Below are 22,145 nucleotides of genomic sequence, written 5' to 3' on the forward strand. Positions count from 1 at the left end.
TACCTTTTTTACAGGACACAGAATCTGGTGAACTCTCTGTACTTAATCAGTGGCACCTTTTTGGATCGAACTAGAGACCTTCCTAACTGTCATCCTAAATACCATAATAATGTTTCAGCCTGAGCAATGCAGCTGCGTGGGCACACTTGTGAAACAGATCACTACATGTCTAAGCAACTGTTTTACACCCACATTGAATAATTTATCACATATTTCTGTCCAATACGTGTGAAAGAAGTCAGAGTTTCCAGTCTATAATGGCAAAGCAAGAGCCTCAAGCTAAAACTAACTTAAAGTTAAAAAATCATATATTTCAGAGATTAGGAAATTTCGGTTTCAGTTTACCTCCCTGCTGTCATAGGGAATGCCCGTTTCCTCTCGAAGCAACTGTAAACTCATACTTGAACTACTAGCTGTGTTACATCAGTTTAAAAAGTCAATAATGAAAAAAAAATCGCATACAATGTGCAACTTTCTTGGAAATATGGTGTCACACTAGTGATGATCAAATGATGGGAATCCCAGACCAGAACCTGCTATATATATGAAAATACGCGTACTTTGATCATTAATAGTTGTTCACTTGACGTCAATTAATAGACATTCCCCAACAGAGGCCATGAACATCCTGATTGGTGAGTAGTGACGTCATGCTTGTAAAATGCTGTTGATTGTCCCCAGAGATAGCAAAGACTGTGAAGGGGTAGTCAATGCTGAAGTGGTGCTGAGGATCAACCTTTGGACTACAGATCTAACTTACTGGTATTATAGCAAAGATTATTTTAAAGCAGCAGGAAGTAGCTTTTTAAAGAGTAGATCTATTTACTATAACATCTAGTGCTGTTTTTACATCTACTTCATCAAACTTCACTCATGCAGTTACTTTTGGCGTGGGCTTCATATTTCAGTGACTATTCTGAACTCATGCAGCTATTTAGCCTGAGGGGGAACATGCCCAGCTCTGCAGCGCAGAGGAGCTGCTGAGGAGAGAGCCAGGCTTTGTTCCGCCTGTTGTCCCCCTCCACGACACACACACACACACACACACACGCACATTGTGCTGGATGCATAAAGAGGGGACCGTTTGGAGGCCTCGGCGCTAACGCTCTTTTAATTTTTCTCTCCTTGCAGTTTTCGCCATTCACTGCTACATGGCCACGTCCGCCCGCAGTGCACCTCTGCCGGAGAGCAGCGCACTTGTTGAGGATTCGCAATTTCAGGGTTTTTTACTGACCAGCCGCAGCTTGACACAAAAGATCCTGCTCTCAATCCCCGAGACGCACAGATCCTGCATTCATACCGAGGTGAGAAACGCACAGTGACGTGTGTCGTGGAGGCGCATTTGTCGCTTTGGCTGAATCGATTTTACTCAGCGCTGTAATGCTGCTGCGTCATTATTGTGTATCGGTCCTTCAGCAAAAGGGCTCCTGCTCTTGTATTGGTCTCATTGAAAGACTGTTTATATGTGAAATCTGTTAATTTATTACTGTATATTTATTGGATGTGCAGCAGTTTATGTGCATTGCATATTTGAGAGGTTCTAAATATAATAAATACACGTGATTCATTATTATGATTATTGGGGGTAATGGCTGCTTTTAGGACCACTGTGTAGGTTATTGAAACCAAATAATTGCTAAAAATGGGCAGCAGAGCCGCAAAGTCTGTGGGTTTATTTCCAGCAACAGGCTGCATAGTATACTATAAATACAAAATATGATGAATCATGTTCGTTAAACTTAAAGTGAAAATTAAAATGAGCTTGGCCACAACTCCTATCAAATGCCACTTACAAGGTATTGCATCAGCATTAATATATTGCATATTCTACACGGACATTGGCCACTCTACATAAGGAGTGTATTTACTTTTGATGTATTTTTTTTGCTGTAGTTCTTAAGTTTAATTTTTAATACTTCTCCTTGTAGTGGAGTATCTTTACAATGTGGCATTAAAACTTGAACTTCATGATCCAAGTACTTCTGCCACCACTGTTTATGCATGAAGGATTTGTGCAAATAGGCCCATAAGACCACACCGTATGAAGGTATGTGTTTGTTTTTATACGTCAAACTGTAATCTATCCATAACATCTTTGTGTCATCTCTTTCCCTCAGACTCTGCAGCTCAATTCCTCTGAAAATGCAAAGCTTGTAACGATGGCATCCACCATTGGCATCCCCTCTGCTCCTGCTCTCAGAGCTCTGTCAGAAAACTTCACTTTGGTAAGCATCTTCCATGTGGGAGGAGGGGGAGTTTTAGTGCAAAAAAGGTTTAAAAACAAACAATCATGACCGGTTTGTTGGTTTTCTTCCCCTTTAGGAGACCAGTTTGAGGCGGATGCATGAGGGTCTTCAGCTGCACCGGGCCTTACTGAACTCCGTCTTCCCTCGGCTGGAAAACAAAGATCGAGTAACTGGGCTAATAGCGGACATCAAAGACCTCGCCATTCAGATCAATAAGGTAGCAGAATATTTATAAATCACTATCTGTCCTGACTTATATTTGGCACTTGTAGGACCTTCATGATGTTTTGTGTGTTTGCTTTGCAGATGCTAAAACTGGCCCAAGCAGAAGCTGCGGAGCAGCCGACCCCAACCCCTGTGGCCTTGCGTCTCCCGGGGCAATATGAAATCCAGGTGGCAGCACATCTCACTTTGGTGCAGCTCCAGTCCTTTGGACAGGACATGGTCCGCTGCCTCAGGAGTCTGGACCATAGCGATGAGGAGGAGACGGAGAGCTGACCGATGCCACAATCTGACTGCATTTGGCTCGTGTCGAAAATGTACCTTATTTTGCCATTATTTATTTATTATTTATTGCACTGTTGAGAGAGTATTTATTTTGTATCTATTTATATTTATATATTTATTTACAGAAATCCAGTATGGAAGATTTATTTATTTTTGATAACAAAACTTTGCATCAGCTCAGTTTGTTTTGACAGCTGGGGCAACATGCATTTTATGAAACAATAATGTACAACAAAACAGGAACATATGACTAATAATCTTTATCAGCTATTAACACTCACCTTAGGGTTGTTGGGGGCACATTAGGACTACATACAGATACTGTTACATTTATATAAAACTCATTATCTTTGTATGAATATGACTTTAAAACCTAACGTGCACACTATTTTCTAATCATTCAATACAAAAATAAAGTATTTCTAAAACAAGATAAGTTCCTTTTCATCAGTGACCATGCAGAGTGACACAACAGGCACTAGCATACGCTGACACATGCTGTCTCATCATTCCGATTGCATCTAAAATTCCAGTGAATCAAATACTGTAATGGAGAAGTGTAACTAAAAGTGAAATAGAAGGTCAATCTTTCTGCCACTCTGCCAGACATGTCTTTGAGGAAGTGCTGTAAGTGGTGGATAACAACCCCAGTTACTCAGAGGATGGGCCGATATTCCTTGTACGTAGGGTCATGCGATAACCCTGCTAGCATGTGATCATTCTGACTCAGGGACAGTGGTGGCAGCGGTCAGATGTCACGTTATTGTAACTTCCAAAAGTGACATCATTATAATGTGATCTGAGGAATATCCACACAACAAAGGAAACTCACTTTGATTACAGAGAAAGAGGATCTTCAGTCTTTATTCTGAAACTTATTTACACAATTGTTTGAAAGTGTGAAAAACAACATAAAAAAAAACCTTTCAGGTTCCCAACTAAGAGAATTGCATTAAATGGCAGATCCAGCTAGATACAGACTTCTTAAAAAAAAAAATATATATATATTTTGCAAAAAGGAAGTCAATTTGAGGTGAATTTAAACCTGGAGTTCACAGAGCAGAGATGGCTTTGGCAGCTACCCTCCTCCCCAGCGGCAGAGTCAGGTCAGTGATAGCCAGGACAACTTTAGGTTTAGCCAGAGCAGGCAGCTTAACCAGCTCCGACACCTAGAAGGACAAAAATACATTATTTTTAGATGCAGTGTGTCTAAAGGAACAGTCTAACACGTATATTGTTGCTCAAGGCTCAAAGTTGGGCTTTTTTCAGACGGGCATGTTTCAACCCGTGATCCTGTTTTTAGGGCAAACTGTTTCTTGGAATGTACAATTTATGTAGCGACAAAAAAAAAGAAAAAAAGGCATGTGAATACAATTTTTACTGAACTAGATACAGAAGTACCATTAAACCTGTTCGTTTTCCAATTCTCTATGTTGTTGTTTAATTTACTGTTGCATCAGTTGTTCGTGTTTAGCATTTCCCTCTACTTCAAATGTGTGAATGTGTTTTGAACAAAAAAATAGAACACTTAAGTTTTCTTCCCAGAAAGCACTGTGAAAAGTTTCATGTTTACAGGGTCCTACAAACTCTTTGGAGTCATAAAAAACAAGATTAACATCAATGTGACTTTCCAGTTTTTAAGAAGGTTCAGTGTCTCTTTTGAATAGACATTGTGTCCATAGATCATAACACCTGGATTCTTTCTCCCTCTTCACCAAAGCTATTAATCTTTAACCTATTAAGGACTAAGTCGCCCTTTGTAAGAAACATTCTCAAAGTGATTTATGAAAACCTTGACAGAATTGTCAACATTAACTAAAATCTAAATCTTTATTTCTCAGCCTTTTTAGCAGATGGAAAAATTACGTAAAAAACATTTAAGAGCTTAAACCGTTAGCTTTATTAGGATTTATTGCACTTGCTTACCTGCTTGAATGTTAATTATAGATCAACGAACAAAAAAAGTTGAAGTTGCAGCAGACCAATGATTCAATACTCACTCAGTGACAGGTATTTGCCTTTATAAAGCCGGCCCCACTGTTGGGTTGAGCCTAAAAAATGTTGTAACGGCAGAACAACGTCTAAATTTAAGGAGGAATCTGAAATCCTTCCCAATAATGTCTGATGCAACAGACACTCCTCTCCCCTCCTTATCTCCATCTGTCTTCTCCTCCCAGCGCATAACTTACCATTGTGAAAGGCATGAACTGCAGGATGCTCCCACGACTTCCCTGCTCCAGGCACTCAACGCACTCCTCCATAAAACTTTGCACAAACTGGGTGTGAGGTCCTGCCATCTTAGAGCCCACAATGGAGGAAATAAGCAGGAACAGGTTGGCTGGGAAGAGAACAGATGCATTTTCATAATTGAAATATGCACGTGATGCTTATGTCATTTCCTTGAGCTAACTAGAAACTATTTTGAATGTTTGTTCTTGGAATCTTAAAAAAAAAAAAAAAAAAAAAACCTCACCAAAGATATATTTTTAAGATTAATTCCTTTTTTACCCAACACTCATTTTGTCAGAGCAGTTGTCAGGTGTTTCAAATTGCAAAGAAACCCACAAAAATATGAACTCACCGAAAGCCTGATAGATAATCATCATCCACTAATAGTTGTTCAACCGTAGTTTACGCAAGATTCTCACAGTGAGTGCTGCTTTTTGGCTGACTACTAACATTATTGAATATGTTCATTAAAATTCAGGAAAAACTTTATTTCCATGTCAGTCATGGATGTGTCTGACTGACTTTACATCATTCCTTTTGGTTTTAATTTTGATAACATAAATATTATTATAACAACAGTTAAAGCTCATCTGACCTTCAGTTGGGGAACAAACCAACATGAAGCGTATTAATATGGTATTGTTTCGCTATAAGCCACCCAAACACATTCACTGCTCTTTGACAAAGATTCTACCAGTGTATAGACTACTGCAGGGAAGTAACACCATTTCGTTTTGATGATGCTACCTAAAAAGCAGGTCCGAATTCTCCCTAACTGTCACTGCTCAAATACCAGAATGAGATTTACAGTCACACTATATAATTCATATAGTTTTCATACTCATCAAGTTCATTCATTCACTGGCACCTTGTGTCCTGAATAAAGGCAATTCTGGATTTTTCTTTAATTTGTTACTTCTCAATTTGTCTTATTCATTCGTAAAGGAGTTGTCAGTGAATTAGAAAGATGTTGGTACTTTTTTATTTTTATTTTCAAAGGATGTGAAGGTGTATGTGTGCACACAAACAAAAGTCTCACCCAGGACTCTGTTGAGCGGGTCCCTCATGTTGACGGTGTGAAGCTGGGAAGCTGACAGGGAGCTGCTCATTGATCGGTCTCCTGCGAGGTAGCAACAAGTTTTGTTTTCATTTTAGGAGAAAACTTTTTTTTCACAAAACAATAACATGTCAAAAGGAAAGTAGAAGTAATCTGTCAGGTGTTGTGAAAATGTTTATGAAATGTATTTTTGACTAAAAGTTGCAAAAGTAAAAAAAAGCTTCTTTCCACTGCTGTCTTACTTAATATTGGTTTGTTCCTAAAACAACATTAGTACGTACGTGTTTTTGAAAGGACAAGTCCAGATTTTACTCTTCATATTTGCAAAAAAAAACCTCTGTTTCTCATGACAGCAAAAGTGTAATTTTCGTTATTTTAGTATTATTTTAAACAACTATATATCAAAGTCATTTAGGACTAAAAACTAACTGTACTTCTGCCATGATAAAGCTATTTATTTATTTATTAATAAAGATCTAAATCAAAGTGTCTTTGAATGAATTCCCATTTACGTTTGGTTTAAAAAAAAAAAAAAAAACTTTGAGTTTCAGTCCTAATTACAGCAAGCGAGGTACCTTACAAATGTTTTGCCATTTGTGCAACACTGATGTTTGAAGTCTGGGGATTTTTTTTCTATCTAACTGCAACTAAAACTGAAAATTTACACATTATGTCAGTCGTGGATATGAGGATGAACAAAGTCAGTGGGAATAACGCTGTGATTGCTCTCAATAGAACAGTTGGTTAGTTCTCAGTAGTTCTAAACAAAAGCATCCCACTGGACTGCAGTGCTCAAGTGAGAACGTGCTGAAGGGCAGGACACTAAGATGGGTTCATAAATCCAAGCTTATCTATGCCTTTCTGATTTGGATCTAGTGCTTGCAAGAAGTAGCCTGCAGGTAACAGGATCTTGGAAAGTCTATGAAAACCGTCTTGCATTTGCATAATCCCCAGCTCAGACAAATGTCTGACAAGTCACAGGGTTCAGAAGTCCACAGTGTGTTAAAACTTCAGACATTATTAGACTGACCTGGACTGGAGAGGGCTACAGGCTCATCCTCATTGGAGCTGAGTAGCCGCATGAGTTTAGATGGTTGCGTGTCATCCAATGGAAAGAGGCTGTTGTAGTCCTGCAGCCAATGAAATACATATTAGAGAAAACCATGAAATAAAAGTTGTTTCTTATTTTCAGTGTCAGTATCAGGTAAAGGGAAATAATTTGCCGTATTCATACACTTCAACATGTACGGTTCTCATTGCAAAAATTTGACTTTAATTGAGTTAATTTCAAATTGTATCCATTCAAATAGTATTTTTATGACCAACACAATACATTGGCTTTGTGAAACAGGGTCTTATATTATTCTCGGTGAATCGTTTTTATTTGCTCAATTGTTTTAAATTCAAAATTGGTATTTGAAACCTTTAAAACACAATTTTACCTCAATATCCTCTCTCTGTCTTTTCCGTTGACGAGCTGAGAATGAGCCTTTGTGGTGAGAAGAGTAGGAGCTGAGCGCACACCACACAGACAACCTGATACCACATCAGGAGAGTTAAAGTTAACACCCGATTCGAAAATACCAAAACTGCTGCCTCCATCGACATTGGGGAATTACGCTTCTCTTACTTGGCCAGTGCCTGTCCAGGTGGGTCAGCCAGGCTGTGCCAGTGGGCGGAGTCCGTGAGCAGGTTGGGCAATATGGTCCCGAGCAGCGTGAGGGTGATCTGCTGAGTGTCCACGCAGAAGATGCTGTAGAGTAACTCCACCACACGATTGGCCCACTCCTGCCGTGTCTCCTTCAGCAGTTCCTGAAATAAGACGTAGAGCTTCATTTACACAAATGAAATAATCCGACTGTTGGCCATTCTGTTCTTAAGGTCTCTCTGCATAAGCCTCTAAAGCAATATTATTAAAATATAAACATTTTAATAGGTTCTACGGTATGGGTCTGATTTACTAAAGGTTTGCGTGTGTAAAATCACGTGCAAACTCCACACCACCTGCAAAAAAACGGTCAAGCAGATTCTACTAACGACGTGCAGTGAGAATAGCGTCTTTCAAATGTGCAATTTAACACACATTGTCCATTTTGCGCGTTTGCCTGCGTGCATAAGTAATATTGGGCGTTTCTGCTTAAAGGTGCAAAATACTGGGAGGGGAAATGCAAATACAACAATTTAGAAACCGCAACGATATTTACTAAACCTGAATGTAGAAATAGGAGAAGTGATTGTTGTGTATTACAGTACGACTGAGGGACACGTATTGATCAGATGACCAAATCTGGAGAGATGTCTGCTCTTATTGTGGTGAGAAAGAGATGCAGGGAAACTACAGAATACGTTGAGAATGTGGTTTTTACACCCGTGGACATTTTTTTTTTTTAGATGACAGCGAAAATGATTCAGACATATCGTTTGTCAGTGATGACATTTCTGAGTTATTGAATGGTATGACTGCCAACAACAAGGAGGACCCATGAAATACCAGCGATGAAAAAACGTCTTGTGACTCAGCATTTTCCTGCCTGTGGATCATTCCAGCTTATTGCTGCTTGGATATCACACCCAGTCCCATTATTCAGGTGTGCTGTCAGAGGTCCTAAATGTGCCCCGCAGAATTCACAGGTTGCTTAATAAGGTTCATGAGCACTCGCGAGGCAATGAATAAAAAGTCATCTGCTCGTCACAGAAAGATCTGGACCTGCTGATCAGTGTTTGTTAGAGGATCTCATCCACCGTCCCTCCTCTTTTATTTGCAGACGTTTTATTATTAAGCCTTTTATCGCCTTTTTGTTTTTCCCTCACAGTATTGACTTTCTTGCTGATAATCTCCTATATAGCGTTTTGTTCTCGTTATATTTATAATTTCAATAGGATCAGATTTCCTTTTCCTTTTGCGGTCGCTCTGTTTTCTATTGCAGGAATCACTTTAACACACGCAACCCCCTCATTTAAATACAGCGATTTGTACCCGATTTCAATGACACAATTACAAGTAAATCACCCGCAAAACGGGTGCAAAATATATGTGCAAACTTTTGGAAGGGACACGCAATTTAGTACCCTGTATTTGAGATCTTAGTAAATCAGGCCCTATGTGCAGTATATGACCACTGCACAATTCACCTTCCTTCTGATGGTTTTATGTTTATGCTAGTTATTGACAGTTGATGATGATGTTTTGTGAGTAAAAGGCATGGACGAAGAAAACAGATATCTAGATAACAAGATATAAACAATGCAGGTTTTAAACTATATAAAAAAAAGCACTTTGTCAATATTTCATGAGGAAAGAAATGGATTCAACACATTTGTGAGACCAAACGGGTACACACAATGCTTTTTGATGGAAATGTAACCAGAGCTGTTTCACTAGTTCAAATGCCCGATTTGACTGCTTTTCCTTGTTTTACGTCATAGTTAGCTGAATACGTTTGGATTTTTGACTGATGGTTGCACAAAGACAGACATTTGAAATAAGTTGGGGACTTTGTAAACCAAGTGATTACTCAAGAAAACAAATCATCAAATTAACAGACAAAAAAGAAAAAAAAATTGTTGGCTGGAACCTTTAAACATACACAGTGACGCTGATCTTTGAGCTGTCAGGTTTTGTGCTTTTGGCACTTTTAAACATGTAGTGCTGAACTTTTGCTTCCTGTTTCCTAGTGAGAGAAAACCTTATCCACACGCTTACTTTGGAAGTTTCAATGATTGTTTCAAGGGTCACAACCCCTGCAAAAAGACTCGATTCAATATCAGAATTTGATTCATTTGGTCAGATAACTTTTGTAAAGTCGAGAAGAGCTGCATGATTGAATTATTTTCATTCGAGTTCAAGTTAGCTAAACCGACGTCAGCCGGCTTATGGTGGAAGTTTCTGGTACAAAGTATCTGCCCATAGAGCATGTCCAGTATGTATTCATCCAGCCAGTGTGGGAATGTCTCAAAAGAGCGTGGAGAGATTTATGTGGTCATGACAGGATGAATCGGCACTGTGTGAACTCATTTGGCAACAGCTTGAATATAACGAACAGATTTAGATGTAAAAGTCACATAATGGAGCTTTAACTAGTCCTCCTACCTTGACCAAATTGTTAGTGAACCAGAAGACCCCTCCCATGTTGAGAAGACTCTCGAACAGATGCAGAGCCCGGCTGTCCACCCAACCTTTTCGCAGCACCGTCTGGAACTGCTTGCTGAGGGCCGTGTGGATGGGTTCTTTGGCGGACAGCAGGTTGCGGTAGGGGATCGGCTCCTGTCCCTCCATCGGGGGCCGCAGAGTCGCGGCTGTTTGTTGGAAGACGTCGGCACACATGTGCTCCATGATGGAGCTCATAATGATCACGCTGGTGGGATTGTGGAAGGAGATGATGTTATTGTTAATTCGGGTAATAACGGACTGTGAAGGAGACCGGTTTAAATATATCATAGGTGGTGAAGTATAAATTAGTGCGCGTTGGTGTGTGTTTCATTTGTTTGTACCGTTCATTATAGAACTGCAGAGTGTTCTCCCCGTACAGTGGTGTCACAAGCTGTCGGATCATCGTCTGGGGTTTCTCCCTCTCGTCCCTTCCCAGCATCCTGACGTGGGCCACCAGCCACGCCACTGCACATATGGCCATACTACATACCTTCCCCTTGATGTTGTCAGTGATCTTCTACACTCTCAAGAGAAAAATGACAGCAGCAAGAAAAGAGGAAGGACAGGACGCAAGGCTGTGGTTAGATGTTAAAAATAGGAAATTCTGCTACAACAGCCTTCTTCCATATTGCGTGAAACAAAAACTTGAATGGAATAGGGAAGGAATAAGAAATCTGTTACTTCTATAGACTTTAGGCGTCATCGCTGTTGCAAGTTTGTTACATGTTTTACTTGTTATTTTCCACAGAATACGTCATGCTCAGCTGAGTAATGAGTCAAAATTCAAAACTTCTTGACTTCTTGACGAGTTATGGTTAGGGTCAGGTTACTTCATGAAACACATATGAGCCACTGATACTCAGGAAATCTTAAAAGAATATTTGAGTCAAAGGAAGTGGAAAAAAAAAAAGTGAAGTTGGACAGACCTGCACTGCTTCCACAGAGAGCACACCGTTCTCCCACGCGTTCAAAACTTCCAAGATGGCTGCTGGAGTGCTGAGGCAGATCTCATGCCATTTCACCTGACTGTCACAACAGATCAGAGGAAAGTCCATATTTAGAGCAGCGCTGACCATATTTAATGGTAAAATGATCTAAGAACTTGAGTTTAAAACATCAAAAATTAACAGAATTTATCAACCAAATGAGAAGAAATAACAGTTTTCACATTATAAAGACATTTATGTATTGTGTTGCAGAGATATCGACCAAAGTTAGCATGCTAACCAGCTAGCCCCATCCTGTCAGCGTTCAGTGATTTGAATGGTGCTTTTATGTACTGATGGGAAGCTCCACCATCTGACAAATAACATCTAATGTCACACAGCGCTGAGCAACCTGTTGACTGTAAAGGACTAGTTCACTAATTACAGCTTAGCCTGTAACTTACACTAGTTTCATCTCTGAGGAGTTGTTCAGCAGAGTCACCAGGCTCTCCACTTTTCCAGGTTCAGGTCTGAAGCAGGGGTGATCGGGGTTCAGAGTCTTGCCCTCTTCGGGCATACATGTCTGCAGCCACGTTTCAAAGAAGGGTGTCTCCCCTGAAGGACTGGGGTCTGACAGGATCACCTGGAGAGGAACCACAAAAAGGAGACATGAATTACACCAGGCCTAATTAAGGGACTGATGACGCAGCTCTGATGAATCTACAATATTCTTTTTAACAAGCAGAGAGATGCTGCAGATAATGTGAGCTCAGTTATGCACCAACCTCTCTGGCCATAGCCTTACAATGAAAGAGCAGGTTGACTAGCTGTAAAAATGCTCACAAAATACTGTGCCCTTGAACAGCAACATACTTGTTTTATGACAAGCTTAAACTGCCCCGAACTAACCTCCGAACCGTATGTCTGCACCACATGGCAGAGCATGAGGAAAGAGATGTCGAAGAGGAGGGCCCGGACGGACGCAGACTTAGCTGAGGGAGAAGAGGGAAACATCCTTGATGTTAATATCTTATTCAATAAAAAGTGCATCAACAAAGTAAGGAACTTCCACATTGGAACATGTCACTCTTGTATTTGAACTCACATCCTTCCCCACTGATGTGCTTGGGAAACTCATTAAGCCTAGAACAAAGGGGAAAAATAAAACATTACACGCTAGGAAACATCTTGTTAAAAACCTAGTTCCTAAGCCAACTGGACTTTTTGGCCTAAAAAACACAGCAACATTTGCAACCTGCCACTGTTAGAAGGGGACTATTTGTCCTGACATACAAATCTAGTTAGTATTTACTCACTTAATGAACTTGCGGGCAAAGGATTTGAGTTTCCCAGTAGCTGCTGCTGCAGCCAGGAGCAGATCCAGGCTCTTCCCAGACAACATATGGCCCAGGACCCCGAGAAGGCCCTCGGGGGACTTGGAATGATCTGCGTCTACTGTCTAAAGAACAAGGAGGGAAGAGTTATGTTTGTTCTTAATACAAAGGTGTATAGTGGTGTGATCTTGAGAACATGACTTTTTACTTCAGTTGTTTATTGGCATATAACATTGAATTTCTGCTCACCGTTTCCTCTGGCAGAGATACGTTGATATTTTGTTCATTTTATAATTTTTTTTTTTTCCATTAACTGTGGGTCACTCACTTTTACTGTATGCAATCCAAGTTCCACTCCTAATGTTTGAACTTTCTTGGGCGTGTAATCAGCAGCGCTACATCAGCACTGTAATGTAAACCTGAAATGTCCCGTACAGTTCAGATCAGGTTACGGTGCTCTACCTTGAGAATATTGGTGACAGTGGGCTCTGCCCTCAGGATGAGGCCTGGATTAGGCTGGATGTTGGCATTTTCTGCTGTCTTTAGCCTTGGGGTGAACTCCCTGTCCTCGGTCCTGAATCAAATGTGCAATGGGAGAGGTAAGGGGGGAGGGGCAGGGGAGAGAGAAGAGGAAAGAGGGACAAGGGTGGAGGTGTGTGTGTGTGTGTTGGGGGTGGGGTGGGGTGAGGGTATGGGTAGGAGGGGGTTGTACTGTGTGAATGTGGTGAATAAAATTCTCATTTTAATAAAAAAAAACAGTTCAGAAATATCCATATTTTTTTTAAAACAACAAAAGGTGTTTCTGTTGTACTGAATTCTTGGTACAGCGAGTTCCCTAAAATATTTGGCATCACATGTGTTCACTGATAACATAAAGCCCCGTACCGTTTTGAAGTGAGGCAGGCTGTGTTTGACTCTGACAGCAGACCGAGCTTGTTACACTCCTGTAGGAGCATTCCAAGGCAGTCACAACTATTAAAAAAATAAAAACACGAGAAAAGATAAAGCAGGATGAGCATCACGGTGCCGGCTGTCCGGGCATTTATCTGCCTTTTTAATCTACTATGAGATTAAAAGCAATAAAGTGCTTACTTGCATCTCTGATCTGCTTTGTCCAGTAGAGGGGTGAGCTTAAGTAAGTACTGAAATGCAATATTCACGTCCTCCATGAAGTCCTGGAAATAACAAAAAGTGACAGTGAAGCTTCACCACATTATTTTTCAAACTGCACTTAATGAGCAGGATTGTGTCTATGTTTTCGTTTGTTATAATAAATCAGTAAGTCAACTGTTTTACCTGTCCTTTGTCACCCTGAGGATATTTCTTTAGTCGGAGAAGAACTTGTGGGATCTAACATAAAGACAGAAGAAATTATTTCATGAGTCGTGGCAGATTTCTTTGCGCATAAATGGTATTAATGAAGTGAAACAGTCATTGGCGCTGATAGCTAACAATTCACCTTACCTCATTTTACCCGACACACCAAACTGATTACTGCTCTAAACTTAAGGACTAAAAGCCTCAGAAAACAGAGCCAAATAAAGACTAACTACTGAAATAATATTCTGACAATACAACCAAAGATGAGAAAAGCTCTGTTTAACAGTTCAGCCTGGACTGTTACCTTTAATTTAGAGTCAAAAATAAAATTACCTCTAATATAAGATAGAGGGATAAGTTGTCATCTTTGAAATAGATCTTACCTTGAGGAAAGTAAAGGCAGTCCATTTAAGCTCCTCTGTGCCCTCTGGTGACTCGATGAGGCCGGTGAAGCAAGCCTTCCATATCTCCAGGACGAAAATAGGGGCAGGAATTCTCTGAGGGGAACAGACAATTTAAGTCGGCTGCTATTTTTTTTTTTAAAGACAGAGTGACTGACAACAAACGTACGTATGGGCAGAGTAACAGGGAAACTTTGGTAAGTACGTCTAAATGAATGTAAAATATGATTTTTAATTTTTTTTTTAATGTTTTGTTAACAAATTGCACAATTTAATTTGCAGTGAAATTCCTATGTCTACCAAATTTCATGGTAAAGTAACAGCAGCACAAGGAAAGATGTTATCTAAAGACAGAACAGTGTTATCAAGACGTTTGAAGCAATCCACAATTTTTGCAAGAAGAAAACTATAATTTAAAGGCAAAAGCAAAACATGGAAGTTTCTTCATAAACTGAAAAAAAACAAAAGCTGTCTAGAGAATATCAGATATTATACTTGCACATACTTGTAAAATTAATACAAAATTTCCAAGACAGAGTCCACTCAGTCAAGCTTACTTATGTTATTCATTAGCTAACTTATTTTGAAGCTATAATGAATAGCCAGGTATTAAAAGACTTGCCAGTTGGGATATTCTGGCTTCAGACAATTTTCTGCAATTTAATGTTCACCTGCATTCTCTTGATCATCATCAGCTGCTCCACCAGCGGCTGTGTCTCCCCGGTCAAATTCATGGTCCCTTCCAGCATGATGAAGGCGTGGACTGATGGGAAGGAGGCATGAAGCAGAGGGTCGCACTGAACAGACAGCATCAGAGGAATACTGGTGGAAAGACAAAGGAATTAGCGCAAGGATGATATTGTAATTGTTTTTCAATTAAACCATCGTCGTGTTAAAGCTCTGCAGTGTCGCGCCAAAGTTCATTAGCTCTGCGTCACGAAGGAAACCTCACCTTTTTACTAGTGACAAACTCTCCTCTAATTTAGTCCTCAGCGTCTGGTTGGGTACACTGCTAAGACCGTCTGTCACTTTAAGCACTGCCTGCTCTACATTGCTCCAGGAACCTGTGGAGGAAGAGTAGCAGAAACACACTGTTAATTTTGATTTTGATTTTATACACTTTATTAATCCCCGAGGGGAAATTTCTTCACTACAGCAGGGGGGCTCTCAGGGGGGAGATGCTGCAGCAGGCTGCCACTAGCGCGGCGCCAGGTAACCTGACCTGAGGTGCATGTTTTTGGATGATGGGAGGAAGCCGGAGAACCCGGAGAGAACCCACGCAAGCACAGGGAGAACATGCCAACTCCGCACAGAAAGGCCCAGGACCGGATTCGAACCCCGAACCCTTTTTTTTTTTGCTGTGAGGTGACAGTGCTAACCACTGCACCACCGTGCCGCCCATTAAGATGTAATGCTCAGTACAACCAAGCACATGAACTGCTTTTTGTTTTGGTTTTTGTTCATGTGGTGCTATAGTGTTACATCTGCTGACCCGCAATATTTATCATCTTCAAATTTCAACAATTTATCACACAAAATTATAAGTGTTCCCCTTAGACCTGCTTAATCATAAAAGGCAAAACATTTTTAGCAAAAGGTGCTCTTAAAGTCCAGAGAGACACCATTCAGAGGAACTACTGACTGCATTATAAAAACAACTAACCCATCATATAACTATATGCTAAATCAAAAAATTTGATACACTCAGTCCTAATCCATTATCCTAACACCTTGTTCCTCCAGCCGAGCGATGTGGACCAGAGCTCTGTTCTTGGTGCTGCTTATCAAATTGTATAGTCTCTCCTGGCAGGCGTGCAGACTGGCCTCTGTGCTGGCCAACGGACCCAGTTCTCTGAGCCTCTCACAGTACCACGCGCAGCCCTGCAGCAGCCACACCACCACGCCCAGTAGAGCCCGACACAGCCCGATGCATTCCTCTGCCTTCCCGTGACAGCTGAGCAAATGAGAGACCAGAAGCAGGGAGCCAAAGTTAGTTTGAACAAGAAGAAGCTACAGGTTATCTGAGTGATGTTAAGCAATATATACATTTTCATTTAGTCAACGGCAGAGGACACAGTTGAACCCCGTGAAATTCCCACCCTTCCTCACAACAAACAGAGCTCTTCTCACTTCTTTTATCCCATTCAGCATATCTAAACAGCACACTTATTACACACCCAGACCCACCTTCATCACTGATTATACTAACTGTAACACGTTATCCTGTTTTCACTTGGCTTTGCATCAATTTTGGTTTGGTGATATAAATCAGTTATTTTTTTTTTAGCATTCGTACTGCATCTCTGTCCCTCTTGTCATGTTTTTTTTTTTAACCAGGCTTCATAAAACATAATTTAATGGCCCATGCAGCCAATTAAAGTACTGACATTTATTTTTGCAATTATATAATTTCAAAGAGAAATTGATATAAACTTACAAAATAATCAGTGTTAATGCAGATATGTGTTATATTATGGATAGAAATGGGTAATTCTGATGGGGCAAGACAAACGACTGGATAATTTAACATACCTGAGACGATGGCAGAACATGTCCATTATCTCCAACAATGACTTCACACACAACTCACGGGAAAAGTCATCAAACTGTTATAAGAGAGAGATACGTGAAAACCTTGCACATCTTATTGTAAAAACAATGTTGGCATAATTATTATGAAACGTAAAACTACCTTGCTGACAGCTGTGAGCACACTGGAGTATGACACCATCTAAGGGGAGAGAGGACAACGTTCACAATTTGAAAAATAACCAGTCTGCACAGTTACATCATTTTTCACAACGCTGCTTCTTCTCTCACCTGAGAACTTATAGCATATTTGAGGTAAGACAGAATGAGTGGGTTGGGAGAGGGGCCGATCATCGCCTGCTCCATCAGGGCCTCTGAAATCACACAGAGCATTCAGAGCCACTGCAGGAATGACAATAAAAGACAGCTGGTGTCATGTAAAAATAATTATCAGCAACCTGAAAGGTTCAAGTAGTCCCATGTTGCTCCCTTTGGAAAGTTTTTCTTGATGTTGATGGCCCACTGGTAGTCACTCCATCGTTCTTTCCACGCCTGCAGAATGGCTTGCTTCAAATTCACCACCTTCATCCTGATAGGAACCAGCACAAACCTATCAAAATAGGACCATGTTTCCGAGACACACTCACCATTAAAGCTATTTCGAGGTAACTTATAAAGCGATACCACTCGGTCTCGCTTACTTTATGCTTTTTCATCATCTGATTATTTGGCTTATTGTTAGCCGCTAGTTAACGATGTCGTTCATTAAGCTGTGAATGAGTTCAAATTAACTTTTCTTGACGGGTGCAAAAACGTGATTAAAAACCGTAAATAAGACCGAACCCAGTATAACTGCGTTGTTATTAAACATGAACCTTACCTGTCTTTTTGAGTTAGAGCGTAAAATACAATCGTTTATAGGGCCTTTGCTTTACAATGCAAGTGACGTCATCTCTCCAGCAAAAGACGTGAGCGTTCATTGGTTGGCCAGCTGACAGGTCAGTATTCTCTCCGCGGATTGGTTGATGTGAGGTCTGACCGCTCAACGGCAGAGTAATGACTTCACAAGAGCACAAGATGTCGCTTTTCACAAAGTTATGAGTCGAAGCTCGACTTGTGTGCAAAGTCAAGGGAGGAAGGTAAGACAAAAAGTTATCCTGCAGTGAACCCTGGGTTTATAACACAACAATAAATCAACCGACTGGAGAAATGTCGTTTTTGAACACGTCATTTGTAGCCTGGTTGTGTTTTTTTTTGTTTTGTTTGTTACTTGGCTCAGTGAATATTTGGTAAAGTGTTTTGTGTGTAGGTTGTTTTTCTTTAATGACTAAACGTACACAAACCAAACCACCAAACTGACATTTAATGTCGAGTTTGTCTTTTGCTGTTTAATTGTAGTAGCCACCAAGCTGACGTTGGCACAATCCAGACAAACAAAGTATTGTATCAGGTTTTACTGTCAGGTAAAATGACACGAGATATTTTAAATACCTTTGTCTCATTTAATTTTGGCCCAATTATCGTGTCCATGGCATACCGTGAAATGCTTTTGTTGTCTTGCGTAACCACCTCATTCAGTTGTGTGAATCACCGCCTCACTGCAGTTTCATCTTTTTGTGTGTGTCAATCTAATCCTTTCCGGCAGGGTTGTGTCGATTACATCACACCTTTGAGGTGGAAAGAAAGGCAAAAAACAAAAAAATACTGTTTGTTTTAAAAACACTCCAGGTATCAAACAGAAACAGGATTCAAGGGAAAAGAGAAGTTACGTGCATTGAAAAGCTTCGGGGTAGTTCCTTTATTTAGAGATTAAAAAGCAGTGTTCTTGTCAAAAACAAATATTCTAGTTCTGAAATGAAGTTCCCCATTTAGGGGTAAAGCAGTACTGGCGGTGTTTTTAAATTTTTTTTTTTTTTATTGTAAACACTTTGTTCTAACTGTCTCCTTTTTACTTTCGCCCACAGTTCTTCGTCATGTTAAAAGGAATACTGTTCTCTATATCAAAACTGCCCAACTACCTCTACAAGTGAAAATCCTGTATTGAGTCTTCAGCAACAAAGACCCTCATTCTGCTTGACACTGGAGACGGTGTCCTGGCTACAGCGAGTTCTGTGTCCTGGGACACAGCGATGCCAGCCAGAAAGAGATGATCCAATGTGTCCTGGCATAGTCCAGGTAGGCGAAGGAGGGTTGATTAAGTTTGTGTGTGTGTGTGTGTGTGTGTGTGTGTGTGTGTGTGTGTGTGTGTGTGTGTGTGTGTGTGTGTGTGTGTGTGTGTAGGGGTATTTGGGTAGAACGGTCTTATCCATTTAGCCTTCCAGTGAGAGCTGCATTAGCGAAGGGTACTGACAGATCTGAGTCTACCCCAGGGAGAGACTGTAGTCGCGGCTCTGTCTCTGTTCTCATGACTTCACTGCTGGGACAGACCCAGACTTGCTGACTCTTATCTTTCTTCTGAGTGTCTGTATCATTTAAGTTTGAAGCTGTTGACTTATACCAATATTAGGAGACTCACTAGCATTTAGCTGGTGGGACTCAAAGTCTCTGAATATGACAGTGTGAAAACTTTCATCGTTTGTACTTCTAAGAAGTGTATCGCTTCCAGAAGGAAGGCTCTGTTTACAACATGTTTTGTTGATTTTTATCAATTATTTTTCAGATGTTTCTCAGTTTCTGTAATATAAATTTACAAGCTGCTTTAACACCACGTGGGTTATGAAATCCACGATAAGGAATAGGTAAATCAATAAAATGAGAGGCAGAAGATGATATTCTTCATAAAATATTAGAAGTAAATAGAATTAATTAAACTTTACTGCCTTTGTCTATCTTTCTCTTTTCCTCTGAGACACACTGACGGCCTTTGGGCACACAGATAATTACTAAGGGTTGAGAGCCAGGAAATGAGAGTGGCCCCCTTCATGTCCCCTCAGGTTGTCCAGTCATGTTGCCTCATGAATCAGGATAGACTAGAGGCACCTACCGTAACCGAGAGAAGATAAGACCCATAATGTGTTGGCACATTTAGTGTTGCACACGGCACCTTTCTCAGGTTAAAGCTCCAAATTGCAGCTTTATTGGGGGACAGCATGTCAGCGGTGTACCAGTTAATTATTAAATTAGTCAAGATGAACTAATAATAAAAGTGAGAGACATGAACATTTGGTTGCAAACATCTCATGTCAGCTGTAATATAAAATGACCTGTATGTGGAGGATTTTAAAATTCGGTGACCCCTGTGATGGTAAGAAAAAAAATACACTGTTGTAGTAGAAAAAAACACGGGTATTACTAATGCTACTAACAGAGCCTGTCACTGTGTGATGGTAAACAAGCATGCACAACACCAGGACCCTGAAAACAAAGCAGTTAAACGGAATACAGCCATTATTCATTGTATTGTTTATACTTGTGTTTTCCTACTGTGACATGCAAAATGTCTTCTGTAAAGACGGCCAAAAGAAGGCTCAGATTGGACGTGTGATGAGGTTGTGAGTGATGGGGTGATGCCATCAAGCAAGGGTACCCTTCTGTGCCTTTAAAATAAAATCTGTGTACATTTACAGTCTTTCGATGTGTACTCAGGCACTGCTGACAACTAATGGATAACACCAGTGAGCTTTTTACACAAGACAGCAAGCGTGGGTGGCAAGACAGGGCTGTTGTGTCTCCATTTGGGTAACAGACTACAAAACATGTCTCAGTCATTGGAGAAATTCCCATCACACTTTTCAGATCTTAAAAGGATCAGTTTGTACTTTCTGTCAACTCAGCAGCACTTCCAGTTGGTTTTATTGTCTTACTGAAGTGTGTGTGTTGGCGTGCAAACTGTTGGAAAGTATCTATTTCTACAAATTTATAGTTTTTATATCCTTATGTGTTAACTTGATTAAGGCCTTGCCTAAATACAGTCATATATAATTTAGTATTCTATTATTACTACCATAGTGGATCATTTTTTACCAGGCATGACTATCTTGCACAATTTGCCATAATACACATTTTATAATATGGAGGTCTTTTAATCAACATCTTGGGACCTAATAATAAATTTTCCCCTCCAATGTGTAAGAATGGCATTACACGATTTAAATTGAATCAGGTTCATTCTACTGTATATCACCCATTTATTGCACCATGGGATGAGCTCATATGTGGGTCAGTATAAATTCCAGGCATCGTTATATTGACATAGATGTCAAATCACCCTAAGTATCTTTGATTGAGTGATACTATCACAGGAACTAACTGGGACACTTCTAGTGGTGAAGGTGTTGGCTACAGAGCCACATGTGGTTTGACACTGAAGAGCTTTATATAGCCCCTTCAACACAGCTCCCCCTCATTTTACTGTCATCAATAGTTCAGGCTACAGGGACTTTGTTCCATCATTAATTATAACTAGTCTATATGAGCTGGCTGGCAGAGAGCCTGGCCAGGCCACTTCCTCACATCCTTCTGTATCCTTCAATTGGCTCCAGAAGACTTTTAGTAGCTATTTTGTTTTATATCATGTGAGCAAATGTGTGAATCCAGGCCCCAGCTGGCTGAATCAACTGTTCCCTGGGAGTCACAGAAGGGACGTTCCCAAGGGATCCTGGTTTTCAACTTTGCCGTTGCGTAATTTAGACACAATATCTTGATGACGTGAAATCATCACAGCCATCTATCTATCTGGCTGTCTGGCGTTAGTGTATCAGTCTCTGCTGAAGTTGTGTCTGGTTTGCTCGCCAGCTGCACCTTTTTTTTTTCTCTCTCTCTCTCTCTCTCTCTTTCGTCTGTCGGGTTACGTGGCAACAGCCTCCATATGGTAATTAATAGGAGCTGTAAGTGTGAAGGGAAAGGCTGGTGCACCAGTGACACTCAGCTCTGGGATTAGGTTATAAAACGGTCATTTCCAGGCATTTCAGCTTGACACGTTTGCTCAATTTACTAGTAAAATGTAGCAACAAAAAGTACTTATTGCATCTTTGCTACCCTAGTTTGCAAAGTTTAATTGTGACTAACAGTAGACAAAAAATATCCAACATAACAACATTTCAATGGGATTTTACTCGTGAAGAATAATCAAAGTAACTGAAGTTAGAGTCTACACATCAGCAGCACCCATCCCATCTGTATGGCATGTGTTGGGGATTATAAAGCAACCATCTCAATTGCAGGGCAGTTTATCCTGACATGCCCTTAATTATCCAGGACCTCTTGATGTCTAATCCTAGTGTGACAGCACACCAGTTTGACATCACACCATCAAGAGACGGCTCATTTTCTGAGTCAAGTCAAATTCTGTGTACTACCAGCCTTGTTGCACTGATGAAAAAAAATCTATAATGCTTTCATGCATTCGAAACTCATTAACACCGTCCACCACTAATCCTGAAAGCTTCCTTTTTACTCTATATGTGTGATGCCAAGCCACACAAAGCCTGACATATACTGCCTGGTC

The 22,145-nt window shown here is 40.4% G+C and overlaps 2 protein-coding genes across 5 annotated transcripts; one reads left to right on the top strand and one right to left on the bottom strand.

The window, feature by feature from the left end:
* The first annotated feature begins 605 nt into the window (after positions 1 to 605).
* LOC138616861 (uncharacterized) lies at positions 606 to 3,518 on the top strand. Of its 2 annotated transcripts, none has more exons than XM_069691433.1 (5): positions 606 to 635; positions 1,132 to 1,304; positions 2,118 to 2,225; positions 2,323 to 2,463; positions 2,553 to 3,518. In XM_069691433.1, exons 1-5 carry the CDS (start codon positions 620 to 622, stop codon positions 2,742 to 2,744), a joined length of 630 nt encoding a protein of 209 aa, XP_069547534.1. In that variant the 5' UTR covers positions 606 to 619; the 3' UTR covers positions 2,745 to 3,518. The 2 variants fall into 2 exon arrangements, with proteins under 2 accessions (XP_069547534.1, XP_069547535.1); XM_069691434.1 differs by lacking the exon at positions 606 to 635 and adding an exon at positions 694 to 762.
* Positions 3,519 to 3,601: 83 nt separating this feature from the next.
* med24 (mediator complex subunit 24) lies at positions 3,602 to 17,642 on the bottom strand. 3 transcript variants are annotated; one of them, XM_069691432.1, is made up of 26 exons: positions 17,580 to 17,642; positions 17,158 to 17,288; positions 16,991 to 17,073; positions 16,863 to 16,901; positions 16,703 to 16,776; positions 15,901 to 16,124; positions 15,123 to 15,234; positions 14,842 to 14,992; positions 14,153 to 14,266; positions 13,746 to 13,799; positions 13,542 to 13,624; positions 13,335 to 13,421; positions 12,912 to 13,011; positions 12,432 to 12,574; positions 12,221 to 12,258; positions 12,025 to 12,107; positions 11,580 to 11,758; positions 11,116 to 11,215; positions 10,531 to 10,706; positions 10,130 to 10,394; positions 7,670 to 7,851; positions 7,482 to 7,575; positions 7,070 to 7,169; positions 6,022 to 6,102; positions 4,943 to 5,091; positions 3,602 to 3,922 (listed from the first exon to the last, which is right to left on the bottom strand). In XM_069691432.1, the coding sequence occupies exons 2-26, from the start codon at positions 17,285 to 17,287 to the stop codon at positions 3,806 to 3,808; spliced, it is 2,958 nt and encodes a 985-aa protein (XP_069547533.1). In that variant the 5' UTR covers position 17,288; positions 17,580 to 17,642; the 3' UTR covers positions 3,602 to 3,805. The 3 variants fall into 3 exon arrangements, with proteins under 3 accessions (XP_069547533.1, XP_069547531.1, XP_069547532.1); XM_069691430.1 differs by having other exon boundaries at positions 12,912 to 13,023; XM_069691431.1 differs by having other exon boundaries at positions 12,912 to 13,023; positions 17,158 to 17,309; positions 17,580 to 17,605.
* Between the last annotated feature and the right edge of the window lie 4,503 nt (positions 17,643 to 22,145).

The sequence above is a fragment of the Brachyistius frenatus genome, unplaced genomic scaffold (genome assembly GCF_029030835.1).
Source record: "Brachyistius frenatus isolate BFR_SWC_R1_liver_20210118 unplaced genomic scaffold, ASM2903083v1 Contig_11, whole genome shotgun sequence".
Classification (NCBI taxonomy): domain Eukaryota; kingdom Metazoa; phylum Chordata; class Actinopteri; family Embiotocidae; genus Brachyistius; species Brachyistius frenatus.